At 49.3% G+C, this 18796-nt stretch overlaps 1 protein-coding gene across 1 annotated transcript in view; it reads right to left on the reverse strand.

Moving 5' to 3' along the window:
- LOC144781632 (microtubule-associated protein 1 light chain 3 gamma-like) overlaps positions 1-11568 on the reverse strand; it is a 55150-nt gene extending 43582 nt beyond the window's left edge. The window contains exons 1-2 of the mRNA XM_078660586.1: positions 10980-11568; positions 7454-7509 (exon numbers count right to left, since the gene is read on the reverse strand). Coding sequence (XP_078516712.1) covers positions 7454-7509; positions 10980-11043 — 120 coding nt within the window. The 5' untranslated portion in view covers positions 11044-11568. The remainder of the gene's footprint in view (positions 1-7453; positions 7510-10979) is intronic.
- Positions 11569-18796: the final 7228 nt, after the last annotated feature.

Below are 18796 nucleotides of genomic sequence, written 5' to 3' on the forward strand. Positions count from 1 at the left end.
TGGTATAGTGAGATAAGAGGCAGCTGGGCAGCAGCAGGGGGCTGCAAGTCTTCCCGTTGAAAGTACTGACCTCTGGGTTGCCCCAGGCATGGTGCAGCCGGCATTGCCTGAATGTACTGGTGTTCCAGGGTGTAGGGTGAAACTTTTTGCCGATTGATTTTTTTCAGTTGTTTATGAATGATGTGTTTTTGGCTGAGATTGTAGAGCAGACTAATTTGTAAGCAGAACAGTTTTTGAGGGAGAACAGTGCAAGCCTTAAGCCCCACGCTAGAGCTGCCCGGTGGACTCCCACAAATCTGGAAGAGATGAAGAAGTTCTTGTGTTTAACCTTTTTGATGGGCTTGCTTAGGAAGCCATCAATGGCTTCATATTGGTCTACTATTCCCTTGATGGCAACTGCTATATTTCCGGCAGTCATGAGTCGTGATAGGTATTTGCTTCGGATGATGCATTTTGTCGATAATGGTTTCGCTTTGCCACTAGTTCACCCTGATTGTGACCGTCTTTTCAAGATTCGGCATGTCATTAATCACTTTGTTGATCGGTTTTCTGAGATCTATGTTCCTGGGAAGGAAATTTCAGTGGATGAGTCTTTGTTGTTGTTCAAGGGCCGCTTGGTTTTTAGGCAATACATTCCTAGTAAGAGGGCACGCTATGAAATTAAGCTGTATATGCTGTGTGACAGTCGGACTGGATAGGTCTTTAATTTCAGGGTGTACACCGGTAAGGAATCCAGTATTAACGCCCCCGGTTGTCCGTTCACTTTTGGAGTGACTGAGAAAATTGTGTGGGAACTTGGTAGAGGATTATTTAACAAAGGCCATCATTTATATGTAGATAACTTCTACACTGGTGTGCGGTTGTTCAGGGAATTGGCCAAAGTGGCACTGTTGCTTGTGGCACAACCCGCTCTACCAGTAAAGGGTTCCCAAAAGAACTTGTTTGTAAAGAGCTTGCCCGGGGACAGTGCAGTGCATTGCGAGGAGCTTCTAGCTGTGAAGTTTTCAGACAGGAGAGATGTCTACATGTTGACTACCATCCATGATGAAAGCACTGAACCGGTGACTGTTTGGGGTCAGGTTGCAGAAGTACGCAAACCTGTGTGCATTTTAGACTATAATAGGCACATGGGTGGTGTTGACAGAGTAGATCAGAGGTTGGAACCGTATGCTGCTCTTCGTAAGGCTTACATTTGATACAATTTATTTATTTATGGGCTTGTAACGCGCCGGAATCACACCCGAAGGTGTATCTCCGCGCGGTGCTGTGGAGTGATACAGGTCCAAACTGGCGCTAATTCTGAAATAAAGTAGTTTTAACACATTTCCTGAAGGCTTGATGGCTGGAGCACTGTCTGAGGGAAAAGGGGAGGTTGTTCCACAGACTAGGACCCATAACAGAAAGAGCGCGACCTCCCTGTCTGGTCTTATTGTGTCGGGGAATCTGAAGTAACAGCTGATTGCTGGATCTTAAGGTACGGGAGGGGCGGTGATGGACAAATTTTTCGGCCAGATAGTGGGGCCCTAGGTTATGCACTCTTGTGCACCACACAACAGGTCTTAAATTCCACCCGTTTCCGGATGGGGAGCCAGTGGAGCCCTTTAAGAAGGGGCAGGGATGGTGTTCTAGGGGGGGCATTGGTCACGAAGCGTGCCGCGGTATTCTGTACAACCTGAAGTTTGTTGAGCACTCCTTCATTGGCTGCTAACAATAGGCCATTGCAATAGTCCAGGCGGCTCACAATACGAGGGCCTGGACCAAGGTCTTCCTTGTGCAGTCAGGGAGAAGAGGAAACACTTTCCGAAGGAGGCTGATGACATGAAAGCAGGATCCCGCCGTGATGTTGGCATGGTGAGCAAGAGTGAGGTCATGGTCTAAACGGACCCCCAGATTTTTCACCACCTGTTTAGGGGAAGGGGCCTTTCCCAGGCTTGTGGGCCACCAGTCAGGGGTCCACAGGATTTTTGCCTCCCCGAACAGCATGACTTCCGACTTTCCCACATTGCACTGGAGAAAGTTCCTGGCCATCCAGCTGGCGACCGCAGTCATGCCGTTGGAGAAAGCTCGTCTTATCTCAGGGGTATAGGTTTTAAAGGTAAACAGCAGCTGCGTGTCATCAGCGTAAGAAATGGGTAAAAACCCAAAGGACCTCATGATGTCGGCCAGGGAGGAAACAAACGTTAAACAACGTAGGGCTGAGACAGGAGCCCTGCGGGACTCCTCTGGTGATATTGGTGGAGATGGAACTGAAGGAGCCCATATTAACCTTCTGGGTACGCTCTGCAAGAAAGCTGGTGAACCACGCCAGGGCAGATTTGTCTATGCCAATCTCCTTTAATCTGGTTAGGAGAATGGCATGGGATATGGTGTCGAATGCTGCGGACAAGTCCAACAGCACCAACACCACAGACAAACCCCTGTCCAGAGACATGCGTATAGTATCCGTGACGGAAAGAAGAGCCGTTTCGGTACTATACCTAGGTCTGAACCCTGACTGAGAGTGGTCCAGACAGCCGGTCTGCTCGATGAAGCTGGAAAGGTGGTGGTTGACATGTTTCTCCATCAATTTGCTGACAAACGGCAAAAGGGAGATCGGCCTCAGGTTGGTCATATCCGACCAAGGGATGGAGGTGTTTTTTCTGATGGGCTTGACCAGGGCCTTTTTCCACTCTAGAGGGACCAATCCTTCAGAAAGAGAGCGATTAATCACCATCTGAATGGTGGGACTAAGAGCATTCCCAATAAGATGCATGACACGGGCGGGTACAGGGTCCACCGGGCTGCCCGATTTAATTGTCCCAATCAAAGAGTTGACTTGATCCAGACTGATCTCAGGAATTGAGGATAATACAGAAGGGCCAAGTCCGACTGTTCCGAGCTGAAGGCTGGGAGAGGGATCCTTGGTATCGACCGAGGTGATGGATTGGGCAATATTATGATAGATGGCATCGATCTTATTGGCAAAAAACCCAGCAGTATCATCACACAGTTTTTGGGACACTGTCTCCGGGCTATCACACGCAACAGGCTTAGTGAAGGTACAGAGAACCTGGTACAGTAGTTTGGAGTCATTACCTGCCTCCGATAATTGGGAGACAATATGGTTTTTGCGGGCGGTTCTAATATTTTTATGGTAAAGTCTCAAGGCCGAGTGGTAGCGAGATTTGTCAGCTACATTGTGCGAACTTCTCCAGGTCTTCTCCAACTTCCTACATGCTTTCTTTTCATCACGCAGTAAGTCAGAATACCATGGTTCCTGCCTACGGTTGGACCGCTGATTACAGAGTCTTAGAGGGGCAATGAGGTTAACAGCAGTGTTCAAGGCCGCATTATATTTAGAGAGGGCCATGTCGGCGGTATCCGAGGGAGAGATGTCGGGAGGGATAAAAACATCTTTAAAAGTATCTGCCGACACTTTGTGCCACTGCCTACGCCATAACGGGAGGGGAGCAGGTTGGGGGCGTTCCTGTGTGAGGGAGAAAGTAATCACAAAATGGTCAGTCCACTCCACTTGTGTGGGAGGGAAACAGGTCAGAGTGTGAGAGTTAGACAAGATTAAATCAAGAGTGTGACCGGCACGATGGGTCGGGCCCTGGTTGCACTGTTTGAAGCCCAGGGCTGCTAGATCAGCCAGCAGGTTATGGGCTTCTACATTGTCGGGGAGTTCGCTGTGGATATTAAAATCTCCAAGGAGTATAAAATTGGTCCCTATATTAATGAGGGGCCAGCGTCTCCAGAAGGAGAGTGGAAGCATCAGCACAAGGGCCCGGGGGACGATACACCAATGCCCCCTTCCAGCTGGCCTCTAGATTAGAACCAATTTTGAAGACCAGAATTTCTATGTCCTTGGTACAGCATTGATCTAGAATGGTGACGGTGAGAGTGTCCCTATAGATAATGGCGACCCCACCGCCAGTCTTAACAGGGCGGTCAAGCCTAAGTATCTTGTACCCCAAGGGGATCCCCAATGTAATTGCAGGAACCAAATGGGGTTTGAGCCAGGTCTCCGTACAGAAACAGTAGTCAGGGCGGGTAGAGTGAATCAAATCCCAAACCTCAGAGTGGTGCTTCGAAAGAGATCTTATGTTGCACAATATACTATTTCCCCTAGGAGACCTGAGACTAAGGTCCTCAGGAGACAATATGTCAGAAGGGAGTTTGCAGGGGTATGACTGGTAATGGCAGTTTTTGCATGAGAACGGGCCTCCAGGACATGGCCCAGAGTCCTGTGCACAGCCTTTGTGCGGAGGAATCCACAAATTGCGTAGGTCCTTAGAGGAATATCTTAATCTAGACACTGCCCTACAGGAGGATGCAGCAGAAGTTGGGGTCATGGCCCCTGGCCCCGTTCGGACACGGACGGGCACAGACGGGCTCCTCTCTGGCTCGTCTCAGGCGCGACTAAGGCGCGACTAAGGCGCACCCCTGCGCGCAACCGCTGCGCGCTTGGGCGACGAGAGGGCTTAAATGCCCTGCCTGCTGCAAAAGCTAGAGCGCTAACCGCGCGAGAGGCTGGGTGGGGTGACTGGCTCTTCCTGTCCCGCCCTCCGCTCAAACGGCACTGGTTGCCGCGTCGGAACGGGGCGGGCAGGGGAAGAAACGAGCACAGGCCCTCTTTGATGCAGGAAGCCCCTATGAGACCCCGGTGCACCAACACAGTACTGACAGCAATAATCACACAATATTTTTAAAAGTAGTAATCACCATTAAAGAAGTTGGCTATACATCTTTTCCACTTGGCAACCTTTAATGCTTTTGTTGTGTTCCAGGAATATTGTCCTCAAAGATGACTTTTGTAAAGTTTCAGGAGTCTGTAATAGGCAGCCTTGTTTTAGTGGAACAGGCAAGTGTTCCTAGAGTTGGAGTGGTGGAGGATGTTGCCAGATTGAAAGATCGCCACTTTCCTGATCAAATTCCTCCTACTTCCTCAAAAGACTTTCCCAGTCGGAGATGTAGAGTCTGTTGGCGAAGAGGTTTGCAGAAGGAAGTTGTTATGTACTGCCCCGACTGTCCTAACTCTGGGCTATGTGTACCAGCTTGTTTTAGAATGTACCACACGCAAAATAATTTTTGGGAGCATCCATGAGTGGTAAAGTGAACTGCCTGGCCTCTATTCTTTAATACTTATTGTTCAGTAACAAAGTTGGCATTTAAGTTGTGTATTTAGTTTTAGTTGTTGTGTTAGTAGATTTGTATCAATTTGTTTATGTTATTTTATTTAGATAAAAAAAATTCTAAAATATGATGTTAGTTTGCGTGTAGTGGCGATTGTCTGGCGGTGTGCGTGGTCTGGCGCTTGGCTGGCGGTGTCTGTGGACTGGTGCTTGGCTGGCAGAGTCTGTGGACTGGTGCTTGGCTGGCGGTGTGCATGGTCTTGCGCTTGCCTGGTGGTGTTTGGATTGGTGCTTGGCTGGTGGTGTGCCTGGACTGGTGCTTGGCTGGCGGTGTGCGTAGAGTAGCGCTTGACTGGCGGTGTGCGTGGACTGACGTTTGCCTAGCGGTGTGTGTGGACTTGCGTTTCGTTGGCGGTGTGTGTGGACTGGTGCTTGGCTGGCGGTGGTCTGGTGCTTGGCTGGCGGTGTGCGTGGTCTGGTGCTTGGCTGGCGGTGTGCGTGGACTGGCCCTCGGCTGGCAGTGTGTGAGAAGTGACTTAATGCTGGTCACTACACAGTGCTAGTGAGCCCAACTCCATGCAATCCATGAGTTTGTGTAGTTGCTGTGTCAGGAATGTGGGCATGTGAAAGTGATGGGCCCTTGAATGGCGCTGTCTGCTGGTGGAGGTGTAGTAATGTGAGGGGTCCGCGGCTGGCGGTGTGAATGTTTTTTTTGCGTCACAAGTATGAAAGGTGTATGAATGGCCTGTAAAGAGGTTGGTGCCTTGTTGTAGCTTTACAGCTCACGAGCTGCGAGTCAATGGTTCAGTTTTCCGTCCTTTCAATTATTAACAGTGCATTTCATTTTTTGTGAAATCTCTTGCTAATACAATTGTATATACTGAACCATCACTCACCCTCGTGCCAAATCCAACCAGTATGTGGTGTGTTTGAGGACTTGATGGCTGTGTAGTAATTGTTTTTTTTTTATTTTTGAAGCAGGTTGCACCTTGTCCCTTCTTTTTGAATGTTGTGATGTGTTGCTTTCGTGTCTGGTTGTGTGAATGGTCTTCTGTGTATCAGGTATGAAAGGTGTGTGAATGGCCTGTAAAGCGGTTGGTGCCTTGAAGTGGCTTTACAGCTCACGAGCTGCGAGTCATTGGTTCAGTTTTTGTGTCCATGTAATTGACAGTGCATTTCATTTTTGCGAAATCTCTTGTTAATAAAATTTGATATACTGAACCATCACTTGCCCTTGTGCCAAATCCAACCAGTATGTGTGTGTGTTTGAGGAATAGATTGCTTTGCAGGGATCCTGGTCTTTTTAGTCTCTCTGCCAAGGTGTACAACGTATAGCTTTCCAGGATCCATTATTGTTTTCATACTAATTTTTACCATTAACTGGAAGGAGGTTGGAAGCACTAAAAATAGGCTATGTCCCAGAAAACTGCCAAAACTGTGAAAAATGTTGGTTCAAGACTGTCATTCCCTAAAAGCTGGGAAAGTGGCGATTTCAGCCCCACAACCCCTTTTTGACAACATTTGCAGGGAAAAACCCAGAGGCCTTCCTTTGCAGCCCATTTTCTGAAAAAAACAAAAATGTTACTATATTTTGCTTAATTTCTGGAACCCCACAAACCCTGGGTACCTTTAGAATCCCCGTGACGTTGGAAGAAAAGGACGCAAAATTGGCGTGGATACCTTATGTGGCCAAAGAGTTACAGGGTCCTAAGCACGCACTACCCCAAATAGCCATAAAAAGGCTTAGCACAGGAGGGGAAAAGGCCTAGCAGCGAAGGGGTTAAAAACTCTGATAGACAAGCAGACATTTGAGGAGAGCAGTTTTAGTGTGTCAGTTGTGTTGTAGAGTGCTTCATTTGAAGGAAGTGCTCTCCACCTAAAGCTTGGGAACTACCCGGAGTTCCCTACATCCTTTATTACATTATAGGGCACTAAGCCTGAAAGGGTACTGCTTTGATATATATCTGTTCATTACCAGAAAGACATGATCACTCCCAGTGTTTACCCATTAATAGCACGATATTTTTGATACCACATGTGGCTCCAAGAATTACCATATAACAGATATAAATGCTTAATGAATCAGAAAAATAAAACTCTAGCAGCCCAAAAAAAGCTCTGATCAACACCATACAACAGAAGTTAAAGCCAATACAATATGCACCCACCAGCTGCCTTATGACTGCCCCTCTAAATTACTTACCATGCAAAAAGACAGCATATCCTCGAGCCCCCATCAATTAAAAACAAAATGCTTCGAAATGTTTTGTACACTAGAAAGGTTCACAGATTAGCATATTGAAATCACTCCCTTCTTCCCCAAACATTAAGATACGAACCGGCAGTTTAGAGGGGAACTTAGAACGCATGCCAACCACTTCCCGTTTTCTGGTGGCTGAAAGAAACAAACAAAAGAGGAACAGGTAAGACATGGAGTGGAAAGCAACAGGGAAGTGAGGTAAATGTAACAACCGCACTAACCACAGTATAGTATGACGTACACAACATTCCCTAGCAGAACAGTACGGCACAAGTCTCTGCTGCATATGCAGTGCACCCAAATAGTGCCTCTCATCCGCAGCAGAGGGTGGCTGTTACCCATCGGGTGCCTAGCAGGGGAAGAGAAGGAGTATAGGATATGTGGCACAGAACGTTTCACTCTTCCCCCTTGGGTGGCAGTTGATCTACTTAACCTTATTTTTTTTGTTTTTACTTGTAAACCTCTTATATGTGGGGTCATTGTGCAGGGTGAATGGTCTCATATGGGGGACACGCCAAGTGATTGGACAACATTTCCCCTTCCTTTGAAGACACTTTTGTCCACCCTCAGGGCCGCTGAGAACCTGTATGCCAAGTGTCCTTATGCTATACCCCAGACACACTGCGGATGTTTGGTGGGCTAGCAAACGGAAATCTAGCCTTTGCAAGTTCCTGAATGCTCCTGAACTATTTTGCTTTGTGTTGCACAACAATCCGCGCATCGGCATCTAATTTCTGTCAAGCCAAAGCAATGGTTTGACCAGCTGATATCAGCCGCTTCCATGTTTTGTTTTATGCTGCTACAATAAACAAGCACTGGGAAAGCCAATAGATCTTGCCTATGCAAGAGCTATTGGGTTCAGTAATATAGGTTAGCCATTACATGCACCAGTGTGGCTGCTGTTCAGCATGGCTAAACGGTTTTTTTTTGGGGGGGGGGGGGGGGGGGGGGGGGCGAGTTGGAGAGATTGGAGTGGCATGGAGGTAGAAAGGAGTTGGGCAGGGGTAGATTTTAGAGGGGGTAAAGGAATGGAGTAGATACAGGTAGATTAGGGAACAGTGGGGTAGACTGGGGTGGAGAGGAGTTGGATAGATTGCAGTGGAGTATGAAGTGGGGTGGACTGGGTTGCGGTGAGTTTGAGCAGGGTAGATTGGATTATAGTGGACTGGGGTAGAGTGGACTGGAGATGGGTGGGGTAGATTGGGGTACACTTGAGGGGATGGGGATAAATTGGAGTGTGGTGGGTAGGGGAGCGGTGTGTTGTGGTGCGATTGGCGCAGAGTAGAATGGCATGTTGCAGAGTGAAGTGTCGTAAAATGGAGAGGTAGAGCACTACCGTTACAGACAACATGTTTTCCTTCAAAATGACCATTACATTTGCACAGTGGTGGCCACCGACTATCTAGGGTGGTGAGGCAGGTGGGAAGACTTGAGTAGTAAAAAAATATTTACATGACTTGCCTGCCACTACACTCCCTGCGGCCTAGTTGCTCCTCTTGTCCAGCCCGGTTGAAGCTGGGCCTCAAGGCAATGGCTCCCCACCCAACCAGACGCTGCTCTCATTGTATTTGAGCAACGCCAGGATTGGTCTGAGCGGCCTCGTTTACCATTCAGAGACAGTGGCTGGGAGACAGTGGCTTTTCTCCAACCAGGATGTGTAACACACCTGGGTTGGAGAAACGTAAGTGCGCATGTCTGTTTGGACGACCTAAGACTGCCGGCCAAACAGACATGCCCACTTATACGTGCACATGACTCCTCCTTCCCGAAATGTCAGTCTCTATACTTATTGTGCTGCTCCGACAGCAATAAATAAAATTATAATACAATTGTTTAATTATCATTTTATTTATCACCCACTGGCTCTGGACAGTGAGGCTGACACTCCTCTGCCATAAAAGAGGCGTGCCCCTGCATTAGCAGTGAAATACAGTTTTGCTGCACACAAAGGATGATGTGTGCAGATGTAATTCACTAGTATTCAAAAAGTGTTCGTGTTCTAGGCGCTCCTGTGAAAAAGTAAAACGTTGCAGAATATCACTTGGCGTAATTTCGATTAGGTTAATATGCGTAACGCGAAATCGTGGGTGCTCGGCTATGCCAGCCTGGGAGAGACGTGCAAAGGGGGTGGGGGGCAATTCATGCTCCAGTTCGGAGGTGGCTACAGGACATGGGGGATACACCTCATTAATATTTACAGTCCTGCACCCTAAGACTGCTGTGCCATCTGAAGAAGAGCCTGTGAAGGGGATTAAGGAACCAAACCAAAGAACAAAATGGGCCATGGGATGATCGCAGAAGAAATGGTTCACCAGAGGAGACAAGCGAATTTGGGGGCGGCGGGCAAGAATGAGCGAAGCATACCAGCTGAGGAAAAAGCACCGAACCAGCGGGCAAGCAAGGGAGAAAGCGAAGCGAGCCAGAGCATGAGAGAAGCGAGCTAGTGGATGATAACGAGACAAAAAAAGCCAGGAGAAGAAAAAGCGAGAGGAAAGCATCCAGTGAGCGACAGAGTGGTAGACATAGGTGAGCCAGTTAAGGCTCGAGGCTGTGATCAGTCCGAGGTCCACACTGGGAGTCCCGAGCCAAGCCTAGTAGTTTCCAGAATCAACAAAAACACTGCAACTGGCAGCGGGGGAGGGGTCTGGAGAATGCCGTGATAAGGCACAGAGAGGGGAACCAGAAAGGAGGGGGAACCAGAAGGAGTGGCAACCTGTTTTTTTTTTAGGGGTTAAATGAGAAAGGCAATGAGAGCAAGAAAGACCAGAGAAAGAGTTTGGGGAGAAAATATAAGACAAAGAGTAGGAAAATGGAGTGTGCATATAAGTGAGAGGGCGGAAGGTAGAAATGGAGAGAGAAAAAGAATGGAGCAAAGAGGGAAGGAGGCACGGGAGGGAGAAAGATCACAAGAGGGAGAACGAAAAGTCAGATCGTTATCTAGCTAGTTCGAGAAAGCGAGAGTATACAAACGTTGATTTTTTTGCAGCTCGGCTCGTGTTTTGGCTCTTACCATCAATTATGTGGCTTGTCCATTTGTACGAGTCTGTGAAACAGACTTTGCCGAGATTTCCTAATATATGTGTGGCTAGCCAACTATACACCCAGGTAAAAAAACATAGCTCTCTAGGTGCTTTGCCTGGAGACAACTTACTTACAGTAAAGGCATTTATTTAGCGCAAGTGTCACCACCCAGAAGCGAATTCACTGGGAGCTGAAAGCCAAATACTAAAACCGACCACAGTAAAAAGTTTCTAGCGGCTGTTCCTAGTGCAGGTGATGCGTTAGTTAAGGTGAGATTCACCAAGAGCACACCCGAAGCACGGTGCGATGGACCGCAAAGAATGCAATAAAAAACACGTTTAAAAACCCACACTTTGCAGAAGTTCTGGGGAGTTTGATGGAGAGAGGCAGACAGCCCTCTACAGCGGGGGCTCTGGTGACGAGACGTGACAACTGTGAAGGGCGCTACGCCTCGTCTGGGGTAGTAAGCGCTATATAAATGCAATTTAGTGGGCTAGGGACAGAAGGCACTACGTCCGCGTGGAACACGGGACGGGGCAACCACAACACATGTTTGCACATACCCTGCCCCCTTCCAGACTCACCCAGACACTTCCGCTCCTTGAATGGCAGGTTGGTGTACTCTAGGCTCCTATCCACGGGGGGCATCCTCACTCCTTCGGAGAAACGGAGACACGGACTCGGGGCTGCCTGCAGCAAGGGTGTCCGGCTTCCGGGGTGCACCCCTGGGGGGTGGGAGGTCACTCTTGGGTTCGTTTTCGTGAAAGGAGTTGGTCACTCTCGGGTTGTTCCAGGCTGTAGACTCTGCTGTTTCAGTCCTGGTCTTCAATTAATGTGGGGTTAGGTGAGCCACCGCCGAGAGGGGGGCTGGCAGTCTTCCTCCTCGCCTTCGAGAAGCGACTGGACCGGAGAAGACAACTTTTAGGGGACTGTGCAAAGGAGCTGCTGAGTCCTGCTGTTCGCAATCAATCTCCCCGACGGCGCGCGGGTTGCAGCCCTCCTCCGGGGGTAGCTTTAATACCCCTCCTCTCCAGACACAAGCAGAGAACCGACTCAAACCGGCTTGACCAGCTCCAGCCTCAATAACACCTTCCCCCTCCCGCGAGCTCGCACTTGAGCACTGTTCACGCCACGACCTGCACGCGCACACACTGACCACGGCCGAAGCGTGCTGAGGGGATCGTCCAAGGACCGCCCCCTCTCCGCCTACTGGTGGAGCGAGCCCTCCGTCGACCCCCCAGGCCCCGCCCACGAACCACTCAGATAACCTCGAGCCACTGCATATAACCGCTCCCTGGACCACACAACGGTCACAACCCCACCCTCGGGATGATCTTACCTTACATAACCTCAGCCTGGACTTCAGCCTCCTCACCTGTAATACAACCCCACCCCCAATCCCTGCACACAACCCAACACATGACCTGAAAAACAATCCAGGCCACCAGACCCGCCCCTTAACATTGCCCCTCCCTTTGACCTCGACCCTCCCCTAGATACCAATACTACGGTCCTCTGCGAGTCCCTCCGCAGATACTCGGTCGTGGAGGCTAGCCTGCCCCTACTTGAAATCCTACCCTGGCTGGACCCACCCCACTCTCCTCCAAATACCCCTCCCTGGACCTTAGACTCCCTCTGCTTGTTTGTGCAGGAGGAAGGCGGAGGGTATTGTTCCCGCACATAACCCTGCCTGAATTGAAGCCCCTCCCACAATTGATAACCTCTGCCCTTCCGTCTGCAGCTAAACTGATTCTTTTCCTTAGCACATGTATCCCAAATGCAGACACGTCCCTGAATATAAGCCCTTCCACACAGCCTACCCTGAGCAGGATGACCAGAAACCTCTGTCATTGAGAGGGCACTTTTTTAATTGCTGGACTTTGCCTTTTCTTTTTCTACTTTCCATGACCATGGAAGTGCCTTCCCAGTGTATTCCTGTGGTTGGAGTGTCTGCCTTTTTGCAGTATTTTCCATGTACTGGTGTTCGGTGCCCTTTTGTAACATGCACACACCACTCTGCCCTTGTAACACACGGTTGCTACCTCTCACATGTTTTTACCTTTGATACTTGCACAAGTGCCACCTTGCCTACGTAACGCTTGTTCTTGTGCCTGAGTGTCTAGCACTTATTGCAGTACTATACCTCAAATTATACTGTTTTCTCTTATAACTGCACACTTGTCACTTTTCCTCTTGTGCACTTTTGACTACCTCTTGTATTTTTGGTTGCTCACAATTTTTACTACCTCAAGTATTTTGTTTGCTCACAATTGTCACTATTACCTTTACTACCTCATGTATTTTTGGTTGCTCACAATTTTTACTACCTCATGTATTTTGTTTGCTCACAATTGTCACTATTACCTTATGTAAGTAACGTATGTTTTTGTAATCTGTTCTTTTGTAATGTTTCTCATTATGTTTCATTTCTGTTCCTAATGTGAAGTGCTCTGACGCCTTCGGGTAAAGTCCGCGCTATACAAAAATGCATAAATAAATAAATAAATAAATTTTAATATCATTGTTATTAGATGCGGTGGGGAGCTGGCACTTTATTTAATATATTATTTATTTATGCAATTTAATATAGCGCAGACTTTACCCAAAGGTGCCAGAGCGCTTCACAATCGAACCCAGTACGTTACATGAGGAAAATATACATATTTACACGTTACAGATGCAAATGAGATAAATGAAAAGGTAAAATAAAACAATAGGTGGCGGTCACACAGAAAACAAAAACACATTAGGATGAGTAATGTTCAGGCAAATATTACATAATAACAACATTGTAAGAACTTCCTTGAGGGGCATAAAAAGGGATGTATTAATATTCTGGAAGTGTCTTTGGAAGTGAAGAGATTTGAGGACAGTTTTGAAGGTCCGGATAGAGATGGTCGGAGAGGTGGAGGAAGTGAGTTCCGGATTCTAACCGCATTGCCTGAGAAGGAGTGAGCCGTCGATCTTTTCCTTTTGAAGGTGGGGGGCTCAAGCAGTACATTTTCCGCATCATGTGAAGGTCTGGAGCCTCCAGAGGTTTTGAGTTTATTCGCCAGGTATCGAGGGGAGGAAGTGTGCAAGGCTCTGTGGGAGATACAGGCAGTCTTGTAGATTGACCTTGCTTCGATTGGAAGCCAATGAAGAGAAAGCAGTGAAGGAGTGATGTGGTCACTTCTTTTGGCCCCAAAACCAAAACGAGCCGCTGAATGGAGTACAGATTTATACCCAGCAGCGGCCACATGCCATATACCATATATCCAGCAGCGGCCGGTGCAGATAAGTGCAGTGGGGTGGGCCAGGGATGTCAACAGATGACGGAATAGGAAGAAATTAAATAAAAAACTCCTATTCGTTATCTGTCTACACCCCCCGCAGCGCCCTGCCCCCTCACTGTCCCACCACGCTTACCTGCAATGGCTGCTGCTGCACATACCACTAAGGGGTTATATCTTATAAAGAGTCCAGTGATTCCCCCAGAAGTGTACAGGGCTCAATGTAAACCCAAAGTGCTCTATTTGTGGTAGTGTGGGTAAGCAGCCCTAGGCTTAACACAGTGGAGTGTTAAACATTTGTTATATACAGTGACTAATAAAAGATACACAACTCAAAAACGAGATCCTCACCAATTTCATAAAAATACGCTCTTTTAAAGAATTATTTTAAGACCAAGTTGTACGTAAAAAGGTAGGTACATTTTTAAATAAAAATAATTTTGGCGGTCTAACGGAAAGCTGTACACGCCGGCCGAGCCTACCTCCTGTCCCTGAGGCTCCACTGAGGCGTGCTGCTCGAGAGTTGTGGCTGTGGGGCGGCCGGGCTTTGCTCCGCTGCTGTGCATCATCTTCCAACACTTCCGGCTGGCCGGGCTTGACTCCGCCGGTCGGGAGAGATTCAACTACAGCCCCCAGCAGCCCTGTGTTCAGGACGCCTCCCCCACCATCACTGCGCAGCGCCAGGAGGCGCATAAAGACACACCCACTGCTGAGGACCGGGTGGCGGTCTAACGGAAAGCTGTACACGCCGGCCGAGCCTACCTCCTGTCCCTGAGGCTCCGCTGAGGCGTGCTGCTCGAGAGTTGTGGCTGTGGGGCGGCCGGGCTTTGCTCCGCTGCTGTGCATCATCTTCCAACACTTCCGGCTGGCCGGGCTTGGCTCCGCCGGTCGGGAGAGATTCAACTACAGCCCCCAGCAGCCCTGTGTTCAGGACGCCTCCCCCACCATCACTGCGCAGCGCCAGGAGGCGCATAAAGACACACCCACTGCTGAGGACCGGGTGGCGGTCTAACGGAAAGCTGTACACGCCGGCCGAGCCTATCTCCTGTCCCTGAGGCTCCGCTGAGGCGTGCTGCTCGAGAGTTGTCGCTGTGGGGCGGCCGGGCTTTGCTCTGTTGCTGTGCATCATCTTCCAACACTTCCGGCTGGCCGGGCTTGGCTCCGCCGGTCGGGAGAGATTCAACTACAGCCTCCAGCAGCCCTGTGTTCAGGACGCCTCTCCCACCATCACTGCGCTGCGCCAGGAGGCGCATAAATACACACCCACTGCTGAGGACCGGGTGGCGGTCTAACGGAAAGCTGTACACGCCGGCCGAGCCTACCTCCTGTCCCTGAGGCTCCGCTGAGGCGTGCTGCTCGAGAGTTGTGGCTGTGGGGCGGCCGGGCTTTGCTCCGCTGCTGTGCATCATCTTCCAACACTTCCGGCTGGCCGGGCTTGGCTCCGCCGGTCGGGAGAGATTCAACTACAGCCCCCAGCAGCCCTGTGTTCAGGACGCCTCCCCCACCATCACTGTGCAGCGCCAGGAGGCGCATAAAGACACACCCACTGCTGAGGACCGGGTGGCGGTCTAACGGAAAGCTGTACACGCCGGCCGAGCCTACCTCCTGTCCCTGAGGCTCCGCTGAGGCGTGCTGCTCGAGAGTTGTGGCTGTGGGGCGGCCGGGCTTTGCTCCGCTGCTGTGCATCATCTTCCAACACTTCCGGCTGGCCGGGCTTGGCTCCGCCGGTCGGGAGAGATTCAACTACAGCCCCCAGCAGCCCTGTGTTCAGGACGCCTCCCCCACCATCACTGCGCAGCGCCAGGAGGCGCATAAAGACACACCCACTGCTGAGGACCGGGTGGCGGTCTAACGGAAAGCTTTACACGCCGGCCGAGCCTACCTCCTGTCCCTGAGGCTCCGCTGAGGCGTGCTGCTCGAGAGTTGTGGCTGTGGGGCGGCCGGGCTTTGCTCCGCTGCTGTGCATCATCTTCCAACACTTCCGGCTGGCCGGGCTTGGCTCCGCCGGTCGCGAGAGATTCAACTACAGCCCCCAGCAGCCCTGTGTTCAGGACGCCTCCCCCACCATCACTGAGCAGCGTCAGGAGGCGCATAAAGACACACCCACTGCTGAGGACCGGGTGGCGGTCTAACGGAAAGCTGTACACGCCGGCCGAGCCTACCTCCTGTCCCTGAGGTTCCGCTGAGGCGTGCTGCTCGAGAGTTGTGGCTGTGGGGCGGCCGGGCTTTGCTCCGCTGCTGTGCATCATCTTCCAACACTTCCCGCTGGCCGGGCTTGGCTCCGCCGGTCGGGAGAGATTCAACTACAGCCCCCAGCAGCCATGTGTTCAGGACGCCTCACCCACCATCACTGCGCACCGCCAGGAGGCGCATAAAGACACACCCACTGCTGAGGACCGGGTGGCGGTCTAACGGAAAGCTGTACACACCGGCCGAGCCTACCTCCTGTCCCTGAGGCTCCGCTGAGGCGTGCTGCTCGAGAGTTGTGGCTGTGGGGCGGCCGGGCTTTGCTCCGCTGCTGTGCATCATCTTCCAACACTTCCGGCTGGCCGGGCTTGGCTCCGCCGGTCGGGAGAGATTCAACTACAGCCCCCAGCAGCCCTGTGTTCAGGACGCCTCCTCCACCATCACTGCGCAGCGCCAGGAGGCGCATAAAGACACACCCACTCCTTCGTCCCACGAGGACGCGCGCGAGACGCGCCGGGCTAAGCCCGGGCAAAGGGCGGGCCCTCTGAGGCCCTCAGAGACTGGCCTGGGCCACCCCCCTTGATTTTTCTCCTTGGCCATGAAGGTAACTCTCTTGTACGTTTGACTGTTACGACTAGCAGTTGACAATAGCCCTGATGGAGGGTAAAAGTAAAAGTAGAGTGGTTGTTAAAAAAACTCCCATGCATACACGTTCGGTTACAAGAAAACAAACATCGGTACCACCTCCTTTACCCACCCTAACTGCTATCGATAGAATGTTACAGCAAACTATTGGGGTTGTGGTTAATGCCATTGAGAGCAAGGAGAGAAGACTCTCACTGCCAGCTAGCATGTGTTTAATAACTCAATCGCCAAATGTGGCTAGCACATTAGTTGATATTACAAATGAAACATCATTATCTCATGATTCCCCTTTGTTACAATCTTTTGCAGGTCTGCCTAGAAATGCCCCAAATCAATTTGTTGTACCTCAAAATTCAGAACCATCTATTACCTGTGTCAGGGATAGCAGACTGTCTTTAACACCTGACATGACAATAAGTGTCACACCGCAGCCTACAATCCAGAATGACGCGTCTAATGATCTGGGGGATTTAGATGGCTTTGACATCAACGGCATCACCCCCACTGTAGAAACGAGTGATATCAGTTTGGTAAGCAGCGAAACTGATTGTGGGTCTGTTCAGCCTAAAATGAAACCTACTTTGGGTAGGAAGAGGCTGATAATCAGTAAGCAGGGTAAGGCATTTAGACGCAAAAAGAAGAGAGCGGTACAAACTCAGGTAGACCGTGAGAGGGAGGGTGAGAAACATCAAAACAGTGGAAACATGTACCCAGAGGAAGCACTAACTCCAACTAGTGTTGAGGGACTGATGCAATATTTGGAGAAAACCATAATAACCCACATTGCACCAGTGACAGAAACCCTAGAAACCCTTATTAAAAAAGTAGAGAACTTAGAAAAATTGGGTATAGCTAACCTGGATGTCTTAGAACAACTGGGTACACAGGTTAGGTCCCCTACAACTATTGTACCACCCGGAAAATTGAACAAAAATACACCAAGTATAGTAAATAGAACCTCTACTGAGACTGCCCCGGCGGTGAACTCTGCAGCTACTATAAGTGGCAGCAAGAGGCCAGCGACCATTTTTCCCAACACAACAAAAGGGATGAAAGCCGTAGGTGGTCAGAAGAATACAGGCGATCATGTTTATAATAAGAACCCGTCAGCACCCAGGCATCACAATAATAATATCATTCCGGCCACAATTAATTTACCACCGGGATGTAGACCATATGTGGCGATCCTTGCTAACATACCCAAATTATTGCCTACCCAATTTGAAAATCAAGATACTTTAAAAAATAAAACTTTGCACTGGTTGGTGAAAAACTGTGGCTTCCCAATACGTGGGGCCAGTGAGATCATTTCTGCTCAGAGGTTAGGATGGGTGGGACCAAATAAAAAGGAGATAAATGGGGATTGCATAGTTATAAACTATAGGACTACTGAATGGGCGAGAGATTCGATATTACACGCACCCATGCCATCTAATCAGGAATATAATACCACCTTGTTCCCACTTGATTACTTTTATAGGAATCAGTCAGGAAGGCAAATTACCCCGCACCCATTTCAGCACCCAAGAGCTGTACATATTAACCATCCAGATGTTCCCCCCACTCCGGCCCAACTGTTCAATATATACGATAATTTTGCAGTCCCAACTTACAATAGATTCCAGGTGTTCAACTCATTAGAGGAGAATGATTGACTGAATGCATCATCTACGGCCACACAACCTGAGATCATTGTATTTGGTGATACAGTAACTTTGGTAAAAGAGTTGGGGGGGTCAATGCTGTGTAAGAGTTGAAACGGAGCAAACCTTAAATGTGACCAACTATGAATCAAGCAAAGATAATGATGTAACTATGACGACTATCAATGCTTTACAAATCATCAATACGATACCAAGTATAGAAACATCATCATTATCTAATCACTCTGAGGGCACAAGAGACAATTATGTTGATTCCCTTGTAATTACCACCTGGAATATAGCAGGAATTGCTGCTGAACTAAATACACCGTTTTGGGACAACTTTACTAAACAGGGTTATGATATAATCTGTTTACAAGAGACATGGCACAGAGAACAAATACAAGTTGATGGTTACACCTCTTACAGCGTGACAGCAGTAGCCTCTAAGGCTGGCAGAGCAAAGGGGGGTCTACTGACATTGGTTTCTACAAAACTAACGGAATTTAATGATGGAGGATATATGGTGGTGGGTGAGCACGCCTCAGTTTTACGCTTAATACACAGTAAAGGCAGGGATCTAATTATTGTGAATTTTTATAACAATATTGTGGGTCCTAATCGGGATAAGATCGTCCCTGATGTTGAGTGTGC

This window comes from Lissotriton helveticus, chromosome 9, assembly GCF_964261635.1.
Source record: "Lissotriton helveticus chromosome 9, aLisHel1.1, whole genome shotgun sequence".
Taxonomy (NCBI): domain Eukaryota; kingdom Metazoa; phylum Chordata; class Amphibia; order Caudata; family Salamandridae; genus Lissotriton; species Lissotriton helveticus.